This window comes from Electrona antarctica (genome assembly GCF_951216825.1).
Source record: "Electrona antarctica genome assembly, chromosome: 5".
Taxonomy (NCBI): domain Eukaryota; kingdom Metazoa; phylum Chordata; class Actinopteri; order Myctophiformes; family Myctophidae; genus Electrona; species Electrona antarctica.
The window spans coordinates 32,861,878-32,876,457 of record NC_136810.1 but is presented as its reverse complement, the minus strand read 5'-3'; the positions used below and the strand labels follow the sequence as shown (position 1 = coordinate 32,876,457).

At 43.3% G+C, this 14,580-nt stretch overlaps 2 protein-coding genes across 3 annotated transcripts in view; both read left to right on the top strand.

Moving 5' to 3' along the window:
* The first annotated feature begins 448 nt into the window (after nucleotides 1–448).
* Nucleotides 449–6,455, top strand: armc10 (armadillo repeat containing 10). The gene is made up of 6 exons (XM_079501853.1): nucleotides 449–1,040; nucleotides 1,283–1,428; nucleotides 2,282–2,416; nucleotides 2,528–2,704; nucleotides 3,026–3,097; nucleotides 3,631–6,455. The coding sequence occupies exons 1-6, from the start codon at nucleotides 773–775 to the stop codon at nucleotides 3,880–3,882; spliced, it is 1,050 nt and encodes a 349-aa protein (XP_079357979.1). The 5' UTR covers nucleotides 449–772; the 3' UTR covers nucleotides 3,883–6,455.
* Nucleotides 6,456–6,858: 403 nt separating this feature from the next.
* The window catches only part of LOC306923037 (DENN domain-containing protein 5B-like), a 28,141-nt gene continuing 20,419 nt past the window's right edge, over nucleotides 6,859–14,580 (top strand). The window contains exons 1-2 of one of the 2 annotated variants that reach the window (XM_079501014.1): nucleotides 6,859–7,185; nucleotides 13,826–13,935. In XM_079501014.1, coding sequence (XP_079357140.1) covers nucleotides 7,077–7,185; nucleotides 13,826–13,935 — 219 coding nt within the window. In that variant the 5' untranslated portion in view covers nucleotides 6,859–7,076. The remainder of the gene's footprint in view (nucleotides 7,186–13,825; nucleotides 13,936–14,580) is intronic. The other variant, XM_079501015.1, reaches the window with a different exon arrangement.

The window sequence follows — 14,580 nt, the reverse complement described above, 5'->3', positions numbered from 1 at the left end:
TGTCGGACCCACGGTTGCCCAGAACCGCCACAAAAGGCCTCTGCCCAGGCTCTGGACAGAGGCCCTAGAGTCTTTTTTTTGAGTGGTGCAAACCACTCCAACAACCAGCTTTGTCTGTATCTATGTTTGTGTACCTGTGTACGTGCACAGGTGAGCATGGTTACCATGGTCACTGACATTACGTCAGACCACAGCTGATCAGGCTATATAAGACCTTGCACCACTCAGTTCACACGGGTGTGATTTTTTCCCTCTTCTTCTTTTTTGAGGCCCTAGATCTCCATATATGGAGCTGGCCTTTTATGACGTGAACATCACAATATGTTCTGACATCTGCATAGACTCCAGACTGTACAGTACAGAGTGACCAGGCTTTCCACATTATTATTCTGTTCCACCGTCCCCAGCGTGTGAGATTCAGCCTGGGGTCAACTCTGTGAAACTTTTGGTCGGCCACTGTATGTGAGCAGCGCAGCTCAGCTGCCTCACTGCCTGCTTGGGAGTTGGGACCAAAACGGAGCATAAAGTGTTGTTGACAACTCTTGCTAGTCGGGTTGTTGAAAGTGAGCTTATGACAGTGTCAAAATGCGTCTGGTTGGGTTAGAACGATTTTTGCTCGAATATTCTCAACGCTAGCGAATTAGAAGCCCGAGGTGGTCGTATTAGAAAGGGCATTTGATTCACAAGGTTTAAACAGGTTTAAACATTTGTTGATCCCGCTAGCTAGTTACTATAGCTAGCATCAGCTGGGTACCAGAGATCACACAGCAGCATGGGTGATGGCGGTGTCACTCCCAAGCTGGGAAATATGAAGACGCTGCTTGGGATCGTAGCCGGGGCTGGAGCCTCCTATGGGATCTATAAACTGATCAGTGGAGAGAACTTCAGGAACAAGAAGAACGCTGCCAATGAAAGTCGCGCTGTCAAAAGTAGCCAACCCGGCGAAGTAACCTTACAACCCGGGAGCCTGTTGGCCAAAGTGTCGGGTCTGGAGATGGTTCGTCCCCGTGGGGGTGACAGTCCCGAGGACGTTTCATCTAGTACGTTTAGCTTAATAATATCTCTACTCTAGCAAGATGACGTTAAAGTGTCAGGTTTTCAAAGTTGGTCTCTCACAGCTAGGGGCTGAATTGAATCCATATACTCAATAACACGTGTTTTGTTTTGATTGATTGAAATTTCTATTTCACAGTATGTAGAATAGTTACATTTCAAACGAAATTTCAACGACATTGTTCACATTCGTCATCATGTAGAATAAATATATGATTTTGTTCTATAGGTGACATCATCTCAAAATCACCCGGGAGCCTGGAATCACAGCATCTGAACATGTTGCTGTCACTTCTTCAGTCCAGCAGTAATCCGTCTGACACAGCTCAGATCCTACTTACCTTAGGGAACAGTGCTGCCTTTACTGTAAACCAGGTATAGTCAATCTTTGCCCTATCAACAAAAACAACGGACTGAACAAAATGTGAAGGATTTAATAGAAATCACATCTGTGTGAAGTGTTGGGGGCTCTTATCATCTTGACTTACAACATCAAGGAGGGAATTCGGTATAGCTTGGAGCAGCTATAAATGTTACTTTATTCAATGGTCATCTAATCCATGTCTATTCACTTATAAGAACAATTATCTTTTCAGGTGATGTAATGATGATGTAAAACAAACAGTGTCAAAACAAACATTAAGTTCTCTTTATTGTTAATGGGATTTAATGTTTGTGTTAGGGACAAAACAAACATTAATTTCTCTTCATTGTCAATGGTGTTTTTAAAACAAACATTGGTCTCTAAACTGCGCCCCGCCTGATGGAGGGGAAAGGAACGTGTTCCTTCCGCGCTATGTCCAACCAGGGAAACTCCCCCCTGTCAGGTGAAAAGAAGCAGCTTGGACTCCTCATGCATAGAAAGAAACATGAGGTCAGTCCGCTGCCCCCCCAGGTTGGTGGAGGGTGTGTAGAGCCCAGGATCACATTAGATAATTGGCACAGGGGTGAAAAATGGGTTACAAAATCGTTGGATAAAGAAATGTATACAAAAAAAAACATTGAACTAAAAACAAACATTAAACCTGTATATAGGAGGGGCGCTCCTCAAAAATGTAGTCCAGTCAACCCCCGTCAATATGCGTGCTTCTGTAAGATTGCATTGGGAAAACATGGTACTGTTTTGTGGTTGTTTTGTAGTTGTACCAGTTATTTGTGCTATTTAACTCCACTATATCCCTTACAATCCTTCCTAACTGATGCATATACTGCTCTGCTCCTCACTCAGGATCTCATCCGAGAATTTGGAGGCCTTCACGTCATTGCTGGCTTCCTTTCAGATCCCATGCCGGAAGTTAGAGTACAAACTCTGAACGCCTTGAATAATTTGAGCATGAATATTCAAAACCAAGACCACCTGAAGGTGATTGTGGTTATCACATTGAATGTGGCCACTTGAATTCTGGTATATCCAGCCATTTATGCATTCACACATGTTGGACACGACAGGCTCATAATCTCTTGCCTTTTGTAGGTTTATGTACCACAAGTGCTGGAGCTTATCGAGATGTCTCCAGTGAATTCTGAACTTCAGCTAGCAGCCCTTCGGCTGCTGACCAACCTTTCTGTCACAGACAATTACCATCACCTGCTGAAGGGATCAGTCACTCTTTTACTTTCTCTGCTCATTGTGAGCAGTGAGGCGTTACAGGTTAGTTGGCCCCTTCCCTTTTTTCATCATAACTGTGGATGTTTACTTTAACCCTGGCATCCCTATTATTTTGGTCATGTCATAGGTGAAAATTTAAAAAACAACATGATTTCATACATTTTTGAGAAAATTTAAATAAATGTCAAAAATATCGAACATTCGCATATTGGGTATTTCTATTTTCACATGGCTTACGTGGTTAAAAGTTATCAGAGTGGTTAAAAGGTACCTCATATATCATAATCTATAATGAATCACACTGTTCTGAGACAATTGGTAAAAACTTTCCAATAATCTGTAATTACAATGGTTTGCTTTCAGATTCAAGCTTTGAAAGTCCTTGTAAATTTATCATCTAATCCAGATATGATGGATGACATTGTACAAGCTCAGGTAGGATTTATTTTCCCTAAATTAACAACATGCTGATGAATGTTTTTGTTTTGTTTTATTTTTTTGATAGTTTGTAGTAAATCCAAGTAAGCTTTCATCAAACCAGAAATGTCCTTATGACTTCTGTTCTGAAGTTATTTGATCTTGTGTAATGTGTGATGTGAATGGGATCCTTACTTTCAAACCTATTGCTCACCATTAGTAATGATGTATTTAAGCAATAATACTGTAGTAGTATTGTCATTGTGATTATATCACGGCTGCTACAGATGTTGGCATGACTTGGAGTGCCTTAAATGCCTGTAGTCATGGTATAATTGATATATCACAGGCTGTTTTGTAATTCAGTTGCCAGCGATTAGCAGCCAGATTCACCCTCAATTTTAATAAAGCATAGCAGTGTCTTATTGTGATTATAATGGAAATATCATGGGGAGTTCCAGTTTGACTAGTCACTAGGTTATAATTTGGAAGTATTTTAAAATGAGTTGTGAGCTACTAGAACTTATGGAAATTGCTTTTTCTTGTCTCAGGTGCCATCCTCCGTTGTACTCCTGTTCGATGCACGGACAACCTCATCCGTGCTTCTGCGGTTGCTTAATTTTGCAAGTAACTTGAAGGCCTGGAGGCCCTCTGCCCAGGTGGCTGATGAACTGAGGAGGAAACGGGACTGTCTGTTTCGGGTTCTGCTAGATGAGCCCTCCCCGCTCCACAGCAGGCTGGTCCAGCTGCTCTCACACCCTGATGGGGAGGTCCAGGCCCAGGTGGCCTGTATTTTGGCATAGAAAGGCAGAGCAGCGGGGGGGCTTTGCTTCCACAACTTTTACTCGGATGCCCTCCTTTCCCAAAGCTTTATGACGCACCATCACTCACCTTTGACTTGGGCTGGGCAATATGGTCAAAATATAATGTAATTATATTTTTGGCCAAAAACATTGATCGATATATTGGGGGGATGACTTGGTATTTACACATTATTATTATAATTTAATTTTTTGTAGCTTCATTTCATTATATATACAGTGAGAGAGAGACAGGAAAGACGTGAGAGAGAAGGTGGGTAATGACAGCAAAGTACCTTGGGTTGGACCCAGAGTAGACTGGGGTAAGTTGCAGGAAGGACTATACGCTCTGCAAAACAGCAACAATGATTCGCCATGCAACTCCTGTCCTTGCAACATGGGCGTTCCACACCCCCACAGGGAGTGCAGTGCCCGGCATCGAGTCGGTCGGACCCACGGTTGTCCACAAACACCACAAAAGGCTCTGGTCAGGCTCATGTCCAGCCTCTGTCTCAGCCAATTGATTGCCATGGCAACCCCACACCTGCCGATTGATTACTTAACCAGTCCACTTTTCACAGTCAATTTGCACTCTTTAGACACAGGCACACAGACAGATACAGAGATCTCCATGACAGACAGATACAGAGATCTCCATGTGGGACACAGACAGATAGTTAAAATGGATGCTATGACAATGGGTATTGCATACTACAGAGATCTCCATATACAGTATGGGCACAAAAGGGCCACAGACAGATAGTTAAAATGGGTGCTATGACTAGTTGACACTGGGTATTATTAGGCTCCCAAGTTGCATCGTTCCCAAGTAGGCCAGAGGCCGACGGGCACGTACAGGTCTAGTCACTGTGATGCAACCTTTAACCAGACGATATCTAGTCTCATATCACAATATCTATATAATATTGATATATTGCCTAGCCCTAGCATTAACCATAGTTCTGTCAGCATCAACCTGAAAGCCCCCCTCTATTATTTTCTGTTTTTCAGCTCTATAATGCAATGCTAACTGCAGTGTTAGCATGTACTGTACATAGATTCCAGCGGCACCGTAGACCATATTCACAGGGCGGCCATGTTGGAATTTTGCATTGAAAAAGCAGGGTGGCAACCATGTATAATAAAAACCTAGATGCCTCATTGGCCGCTGCAGTTCATTGGAGCAACCTGTATCGCGACGCGAGGGCGGAAGTCCAACCAAGTGGCCAATCTCAGCGCGTCTACCAATGTCCCCTTCTGTGACCCACGTGGAAGTTGGGTAAGCTTCTGCGTGCATCACAGAAGCTTCCTGTGAGATACAGACGGCCCAGAGCCGAAAGAGACATCTACTTTTCTTTGTCTATGGTGGCAACGGCGTGGCATTTCATTAACTTAATAGCAAGATGGCCGCCATGTGAATATGGTCTACTGACCATCTTTGACAAATACTACATTTTGCGTGCAAAGTGCTACATTTCCTAATCATCCCTGCCTCCAAATCCTCAAGATCTCTAGGTGAAGGTGAGGTTGAGTAATTTTCCATAAAGCTATCTGACTTGCCGCTCTGCTCCCTGTCAATCTCCCATCTGTCACTCTCACTCAACACTTTTGTGAGAATTGACCTACTGCTGCTGCCTGTTTGTCAGATGCAGTTGTCCTGCAATGTTCCACTGTGCCCTCTTTGCCTGCAAAGGCATAAAGAGAAATACTTCAACCCAAACACACTGCCAAAAATGTAATGAGAAGTGGTCACTACAACCTGTACAAAAGCTTCCAATTTACTATGCCTGGTCTGTGAAGAGTCATTCTGCTAGAAAGATGGTTTCTTACTGCACATACCTTTGAGACGGATGCACAGCTCCAGTGCTCGTACTTTGTGTTGGGCTGAAAACGCTGGTCCATACCGATAAGGATAACCTATAGCATTTATACACTGGATTCTGTTTTGTTTCTTTGTCACTACAAATTTGACAAAAGATAATGCATGCACCTTTACCAAAGCACTGAATAACAGTGATGCACACATTCCACATGTGTGATATTTATTCTTCCTTTGAAAATATATCTTTGTTTTCATGAATAATTACTGAGATCTAGTGACATCCCAGGCTTGTGTACTGCCCTGCTGTCATGAGATGGTAAATGACAGAACCACATGTTGCCTAGCTGGAGAACTGGAGCTGTGGACCCACACTGCTGCCTTGATATATACTGTACACTGTAGATTGTTTACAGAATGTGGTGGGGTGTGGGGCCTGTCAAACCTCTTGTTTGCATGTAAAATATATATATATATTTGTGTTTTGAATGGGTTTTCTTTTAAAGTGACCATTTTATGACATGATGAGCCAGTCCAGGTGTATGTAAATGCTGCACAATTTTGATGTATGGACACTTAATTGACCTGAAAACCAACTTCTCAGGCATGTTATACCAAGGTAGGGGGGCATTTACTTGTAGTCGTAGCTTATATTGAATATTTATTTTGATTTGAGTTTGTTGCTCTGTAAGGCAATACATACCAGGCTGTATATTTGTTTTGTCTGCTTGTTCAATAAAAATATTCTGTTTTATTATTTCACTTGTGTGATTTGTTCTACATTCTATTTTTGTCTTATCTTTAGGTTCTTCTAAAAATCGTACAATCATGAAATATGAAACAGACAGCTTCTAAATAGTTGTAGAATTTGGTTTCTGTCTGGGGTTACATAACTGGAGAAATGGGAACAAAAAATAGTGAGCCTATTTGGTATCATGTTTGTTGTCCCTTTCTTTAATTTACAAATAGATTACACTTACACATATCAGCAATATGGGACAAAAAGGAACACATACGGATGATACGGAAAATATCAAATCGAGACACTGGATGAAATCACTTGTAATGACTCTCACTCACACTGTCACACAAACACGCACATGCCTACAGCCTCCTCCCCCTTAGAACAAATGCTGACCAAGATAGCCTACACAACTACTACAACACAGCACAATCACTCCTCTGAGCAGCGCAAGTGCAAGCTGACAGCGAACCATCCATCGCGGCGTGCCGTCACTGCCGTGGTGGGGTAAAGACGTAAAGTAAAAGGACCAGTGGTCATTTTTTCACACCACACCACCACCACCAGCAGCTATGATGATCATCCACAGTGTGAACTAAGTAGAAGTGAACCGATCGACCCTGTGTAACAACAACGATGAACGGAATTGCCACGGCCACGGGATCGGCTTCATGTCGCTTTGCCCACTATTTTGTTGTGTGCGGAGTAGATACGGAGACTGGCCTTGAACCCGATGATTTAGCAGGTAAGCTCTGACTGAAATAAACAAACAGCAAAACGCACCGAGAAAACCAATGTAGAAGATGTCCGTTTGCTTAAAATGACAACACCTTACTAAGGCTGATGACATAATATTTTTGATATAGGCCTAATAACAGATTTTGGGATGGGAAAGCGTTTGTTTATTGGGGACCGTGTTAGATGGCTTACTGTCTTTAAATAGAATCATATTATTTATAACGTCGACTCGGCTACATGGGGAACTCGATGTTCATGATTATTGTTGTTTGATAATAATCAATCAACGTAGGACTATGCACCTTGTTGTTTATTACTAGCATTTGTTTTTCTATAGTGTCATTGAATGTTATGTTTGTAATTTTTTACTCAAGACATTTTATATTCTAGCTTGTGGCATTGGATCAAGACTGTCATTAGTGTCATATTTATTTTATCGAGTCTGATATGCAAATGTCAGACTCGATAAAATAAATCTATTGTTTCTTCAATTGCAAGCTCCATTATAAAATAAAACAGAATAGTCCTGTTGACTGATGTGATGCTCATTATAACACATGAAGCTGCTGGACTGCTGTGTGGAACTGGAGATAAATATTTGACACAGCCATACTATCTGCTCTAGCCACATTATTAACACAGAGGAGAGAGAGAGAGAGTTTGTGTGTGTGTGTGTGTGTGTGTGCGTGCGTGCGCGCTGTGCGCGTGATATCTCAGATTAGACTCTTCCAGACCTCAAAAAGCAACCATAATCTCTATTAAGTGGCAAATCAGAGCCTGGATGGTACTATTTTTTCATCTGTCTGTGACAGAGAGAGCACCATGATATGTCCCAAAACCGTTAAACAAAATGACTTTAAAGTCACACAAACCAGTGCTCAATGACTGCATGTCAATGAGGAGGTCTAAACTGAGGCAGCAGCCAGGGGAGATACTGTACTGGTGGCATTGGTTTCGTGTTACCACAGTGATGATGACATACACACTATGATGGTGTCCTTTTGTTAGTCTGTGTGATGGATTGGATTGTTACAACAGACATCATCATCATGGCTCGCTTTCTGTCTCAGCCGTCTGTTGCAAAAAGGGACATGTCTTTGTTTGTTTACGCCAGGATAAAGCGGGAGGGTGCTGAGGAGAGATTCACCCGTGTGTGTGTGTGTGTGTGTGTGTGTGTGTGTGTGTGTGTGTGTGTGTGTGTGTGTGTGTGTGTGTGTGTGTGTGTGTGTGTGTGTGTGTGTGTGTGTGTGTGTGTGTGTGTGTGTGTGTGTGTGTGTGTGTGTGTGTGTGTGTGTGTGTGTGTGTGTGTGTGTGTGTGTGTGTGTGTGTGTGTGTGTGTGTGTGTGTGTGTGTGTGATTGTCTCAGTCTCTGCTACCATATCCCTGTTTAAGATGTGAGTCATGGAGCTCCCATCACAATAGTCACACCCTGTATTCTGACTATAGGAGTGGGAAGGCGCTGTATTCTCTCAGCAGAAGATCGTCTCCTTATGTAGAGCACATCCTCCCCTCTGGGACGTGGTGTGGTGTCACAGGGGGTGTCACGCCATGTCTTTTTTAGGATGACACCTACATTGGATGTTAAAGGGTACAACGGAGTATAATATAAATATTGTATTTATACTGTCTTGGTCTTTTATTTAACAAACTCTGTCCTTCTGATACTTAATTGTTTTGCCAAAATGGATGTGCATAGCATCTCCTATTGTGAACTGGTGGTTTATTTAACCTAGCATTGAGAGGACAGTGAAAGGTAGCTTCTTGCAGAGTTTGACACGGACTCTAGCTGGAATATTTAAGCTCCACCAATCTGCTTATGTAACAGCAGGTCATCTCATCTCCACTGCAGCAGGGGGCTGCTCTTTTGTGTGTGTGTGTGTGTGTGTGTGTGTGTGTGTGTGTGTGTGTGTGTGTGTGTGTGTGTGTGTGTGTGTGTGTGTGTGTGTGTGTGTGTGTGTGTGTGTGTGTGTGTGTGTGTGTGTGTGTGTGTGTGTGTGTGTGTGTGTGTGTGTGTGTGTGTGTGTGTGTGTGTGTGTGTGTGTGTGTTTCTGGATTATTGTCTTCAGTCGCCTGTAAATTTGAACAATAAACTGTGTGTGATGTTCATGTCTGGTTACAGTAGTCTGTCCGTTTGAATAAGGTGTGTGTGTGCGCGAGGGTGCGCGCACGTGTGTACGTGGTGTGCATGTGTATTTGATGAACGATTGCCGAGAGACAATCTGCTCTTGTTGGCTTCTCAATAGATGCCACTGTGTTTTCTGCAGACAATTTCACATGACGATCTCTGTTGGAATGCTGGCCTGCCCAGGGCTTCAGGCCTGGCTCAGGCCAGATGACTGTCACAGGGGATGATATCATCTGTGAAGGGTACAATCCCAGAAACAGTTTACCCACATGAACCCTAGCCCCTATTTTGGGCATGTCATAATAGGCGAACATTCTGCAAACATAGGTAAAGAGATTTAGTGTGAGAGGGGGAGAACTAGACCGTTTTGGGTCAAGGACCCTGGTCAACAAATTATATATTGCTGTTGTAGCGGTCCGGGCACCTAGGCTACACTGCAGCCTTCGAGTTAGAGACTTCGGTTTGAGTCCCAAACCCGACGGCCTTTGCTGCATTTCACTCCCCATCTCTCCCATTTCCTGTCAGCTTACTGTCCTATAATGGCATAAAGGTCTGCAAAAGATAAAGATCTATTGGTTTTAATCAAGGCAAGACAACTGCTTCCTCACTGCATAATGTATTAGGAGTTTTTCTAAGATGGCTTAATTGTCTTATTTGAAGTATAAATTTGTCTTACTTGAAATACCCTGCTACAAACTGCTTACTAAACATAGGTTCTATCACCAGGTTACAAGGGACAACATTTTTGTGAATTTCCCTCATTGGACACTCACAATTCCTGATGCCAAGATATGGGGCTTCCAGTTGGCTGAGCCAAGTGATCCACTTCCCAAATGAATGCCAGTTGGCACTGGCTGTCATTTTAATTTCTCTATGTTGCTGTATCTCTCTGGCCCGTCTAATGATGTGATTGAATGTGATGGAAGGGTTCACAGATTTGACCTCTATGCCTGTTCAATCATTATTGTGGGCCTGTTTTTAGGGACTGGAAACGATGTGACATTAATTTCTCTGATGAAGCTCTCACCATGCAAAGCTCTATGAAACTCATTTAGTGTTTGTTGGTCCACAGCCTACTGTACCTTGATGTAGATTTACAGGACGCAGTTATGACAGGATCTCACAATAACATGATATGAAGAGCAATCTAAGAAATGGACTATACAGTATGTCTTTAAGCAAGTCACCAAATCCCCAAACTGAGAAGGTTGTTGAATGAAATGCACATTATCAAGCATATTGGATAAAGGTGCTATATAAATGCACCATTTACCTCATGCAGAGCGCTCGGCGTCCTTTTGCACAGTAGATCTGTGTGGTAGTAAAGGGAAATCCCTGCATGCATAATGGTAGTGACAATATGATAATTCCAGCCTAACTGGAACAACCAATTAAGCTTTGAATAACCAAAACAGAAACAGTCCACATCCCCCCCTCCCTCTTTGTCTGTTCGTAAAGCTTGAAAGAAGGTAGGGAGCGGAATAGACGGGGTGGGAAGAAGGGAGGGCTTTAAATGGGTCAGCTGATGAAATTTAAGATGAAGCAGTCAATTGACGCGCTTCCGCCCAACCGCCGCCCTCAACAACCATGGTAACACAGCGGAAATGGCTGCCATGGCAACTACAGTAGATGTCTTTTACTGAGGTCAATCTCTCTCTGTTTCACCCCTGTGTGCCTTTGCAACAGTTCAGCTTGGCTAGTCATCATTGAATAAACCCTCAACTGTGACTGTCTGTGATCTCTGGATGTCACATGGGTCATGTATCACTTGCAGAACGTGTAGAGTATACCATTCCCTTTCCCTGTCTCTTAAGAACACACTAAGCTTCTCTCTGCTACCCACTCGTCTGGCACACTTGCACTGTGTGAGATTTCAAATCACTGTCTTGTGTTCTGACAAATGTACAGCTTAATTTGCGGTTTGCTGTGCGTCATCAGTGGCAGGTGGATATTGCTAAATAGATTGCATGTACGTCAAAGTAGAGTGGATAATTTTTTCTGTAGCACCTTTTCCTTACTTACCACTTGTGATTATGACAGCTATGTCAACCATAGATGTTCAACAGTGAGGCTCTGCAAAATGCAGCTACATTAACTGAGGAATACAGAAAGCAACACAGTTGTACAAGACCATCCCCTTTGAAATGGCAAACATATATATTCTTTTCCACTTCATTTTTATTGATAAGAAAAAAACAGCAAAAAACAACACACAAAGACACCAACAAGAAAAAAAAGAAAAGATACACACAGAGCTGCATTTTTCATATATTACAATACACAAAAACAATGTTTGAAATTCTGCTTAATACTTGCAATGGGCTGGAGGAAGAGATCCCACTTTTCCCAATTTTTTAAATAGAACTTGTCCTCTTGTAGTCAAATAATGAATGTTAGTTTTTCCATGATGTATATTAGAATTGGCAAACATATTGAGTATCTTATTTACATATTCACACATTGTCTTACATTCTGGGGGCGCTGAGGTAAATGACCTGCCTGGGGTTCGATTCCTCCATGGTGCATCCGGCTTGGCTGGGGGCTCCAAACAACTGACCATGTTCATGAGTGGGAAGGCAGGGGAGAGCATTATCTGTCGCTGCACTATAGCGACTCATGCACACTGGTCAGGCAGTGAGTGGAACTGAGAAGTGTTGTGTCGTTATGGTTCGAGAGTTATCTGATAGTCCAATAAACAGGCTGTAAACATAAGTCATGGAATAATAAGAACTGGCGTATTTTAATGATTGCCCGGGATACTTCTCCCAAAATGAATGGTCCATGTGATATGCATACGAACAGCAAAGACATAGATGAAAGCAAATACGACCTGTTACATCACGAATTAGATTCGATCATATCAGTCCGTTGGTCGGGGCGCCCCTCGCAGCACAGGCCAGAGGACACGTCTGTCCTGGAGAGCTCTGACATGTCTCTACTTTTTCAGACACTATATAGAAATCTTTCTGTCTCTCTGTGACCTTGCTTGAGCACAGCTAGGGTGCACACACTTATAAGTAATGGTAACTGCTTAAAAGGTCTACTTTATCCCATCGGAAGAACAGTGTGTTCCTCTGCAGGTGTTATATTCTCCTGGTGAAACTCCTCAGTCCTCACTGTCAGGTCAAAAGAAGTGACTGGTGACTTCATGTGTATCGGAGGAGACACGTGTAGGTACACCCTCCCCAAGACCATCAGTATGTGTTGGCACTTGGCAGTGACGGGGAATACACACTATACTCACAGGAACTGGCACACTCACGAGGGATTCGAGGGAATAAAATTAGATTTATTTCATGACTTTAGTGCAAATTTAGTCATCTTATGTTATAATTGTAATAATCTCATAGTCTCCCTCCAGAACACAATGTTCACTATGATGATGAAATTTTGTTTTGATTCACTTCTAGAAGATGAAAGGGCTGTGTTGGCCTCTCTAGTAGTCTATTTCTATGGTAATTAGTTGAGTTACATAACTCCTGTGAGCTCTCCCCCTCCCTTTGCTGCAGAATTGTCCCTACAGTCTCACCTCTGTCTTGCTGACAACACAGAGAAGCTGGTGTCAGACAAGGCTGTGCTGTCCTTTCCATGAATCAAAGCACTGTCTGTCTGTCCCATCTGCCCTCTAAAGTCCTCTCGTCATGAATTCTGTTTTCTGAAGTGATAAATGAAGGACATATTGCTCCATGGTAATATGACACCATGCTCTCTCTCCCCTTTCCCTCACCTGTCGCTCTCTCTGGTACCACAGCACCTCAAAGGCCCTTAAAACCAGGCTCCAGACTTCCCAAAACAAACTGGTCAGGCTCCTACTTGACCTAGCCCCCCGAACCCACCTCACCCCTGCCCACTTCGACAGGCTGGAATGGCTTAGGGTCGACGACCGAGTACAGCATCTTGCAATGGGTCTGGTCCACAAGATTCGATACACCACCAAGATACCTATGTACCTGTCTAGATACTTCCTTAATGTTAACGAAGTCCACACCCACAACACCAGAGGGAGTGCAACGAACCATGTACAACCCAGATTCGGCACAAACAAGGGACTAAATTCTTTTCGCTCCTATGCCACCAAAATGTGGAACGCCCTACCAACTGTCATTAAGACATGCGAATCCCTTGACTCCTTCAAAACCGCTCTCAAAGGGCACCTACGGATGGCTGCAATTCGAAACTGGCCCCCGTAAAATCTGAATCCCCCCCCACCGCCCCCCCCTTTTTCCCCTCACTGTATATGTTTCTTTTCCCTTTTTACCTCCTTTATGATGAATTCCTGTTCTGTCTATAGAAGTGTCTATTTGTACGTCTCTAAATGTTTTGATGATTTGAACATGGTGGACCCTATTGGAAACAAGTGTAATGCTTAATTGGGTCGTCCACTCACAGTTAACAGCCTTTGTATTGAGTTTGTGTTTGAAATGTACTGTAATTCTGCAAACTGTTAATAAATTCTTCAATCAATCAATCAAACTCTCTCTCTCTCTCTCTCTCTCTCCTTAAAACTCTCCTCTTCTCTCAGGGGAAGGCTTTGAGCAGAGTCCCATCCGAAGATCCTTTAAGTCGAAAGTGTTGGTGCATTATCCTGAGAGTACAGACAGGAACCCCTTCAATAAACATGCTGTTAACATGGTGAGATACTAACTGGACTTTCTGTTATCCTGACAGATGATAGCTTAAAGGCACACTTCACCCTTTTTGCCAAAAAATATATGTTAATGACGTTTAGAAGATTTAGAACACTTTCCTGGGGGTCTTTATGTGTGTAATATGTGGTTTTAGATTATTTCTGCAGTGAGCCCACTAAGCCCAGTGTCTCTGATGTCATGGACACTGGGCTCACTTACTTCCTGGACTACATGTTGTCTCAGCGTATATCTATTCTACGTCCGAGCATAGACATGGTAACGCCTCGCCTGCCCCCACGGTCTCACCAGACTGTCCTCCGAGACGCCAGGTGACTCTGTGGTCTCACCAGACTGTCCTCCGAGACGCGAGGTTACTCTGTGGTCTCACCAGACTGTCCTCCGAGACGCGAGGTGACTCTGTGGTCTCACCAGACTGTCCTCCGAGACGCGAGGTGACTCTGTGGTCTCACCAGACTGTCCTCCGAGACGCGAGGTGACTCTGTGGTCTCACCAGACTGTCCTCCGAGACGCGAGGTGACTCTGTGGTCTCACCAGACTGTCCTCCGAGACGCGAGGTGACTCTGTGGTCTCACCAGACTGTCCTCCGAGACGCCAGGTGACTCTGTGGTGGGAAATAATAATAAGTGCA

Bases quoted from the DNA above. Each gene is read 5' to 3' on its own strand.
- armc10 (XM_079501853.1), top strand. From the start codon at position 773: ATGGGTGATGGCGGTGTCACTCCCAAGCTGGGAAATATGAAGACGCTG. The intron at 1,041-1,282 runs GTACGTTTAGCT...TTTGTTCTATAG, and splicing joins TCCCGAGGACGTTTCATCTA to GTGACATCATCTCAAAATCA. The intron at 1,429-2,281 runs GTATAGTCAATC...CTCCTCACTCAG, and splicing joins CTGCCTTTACTGTAAACCAG to GATCTCATCCGAGAATTTGG.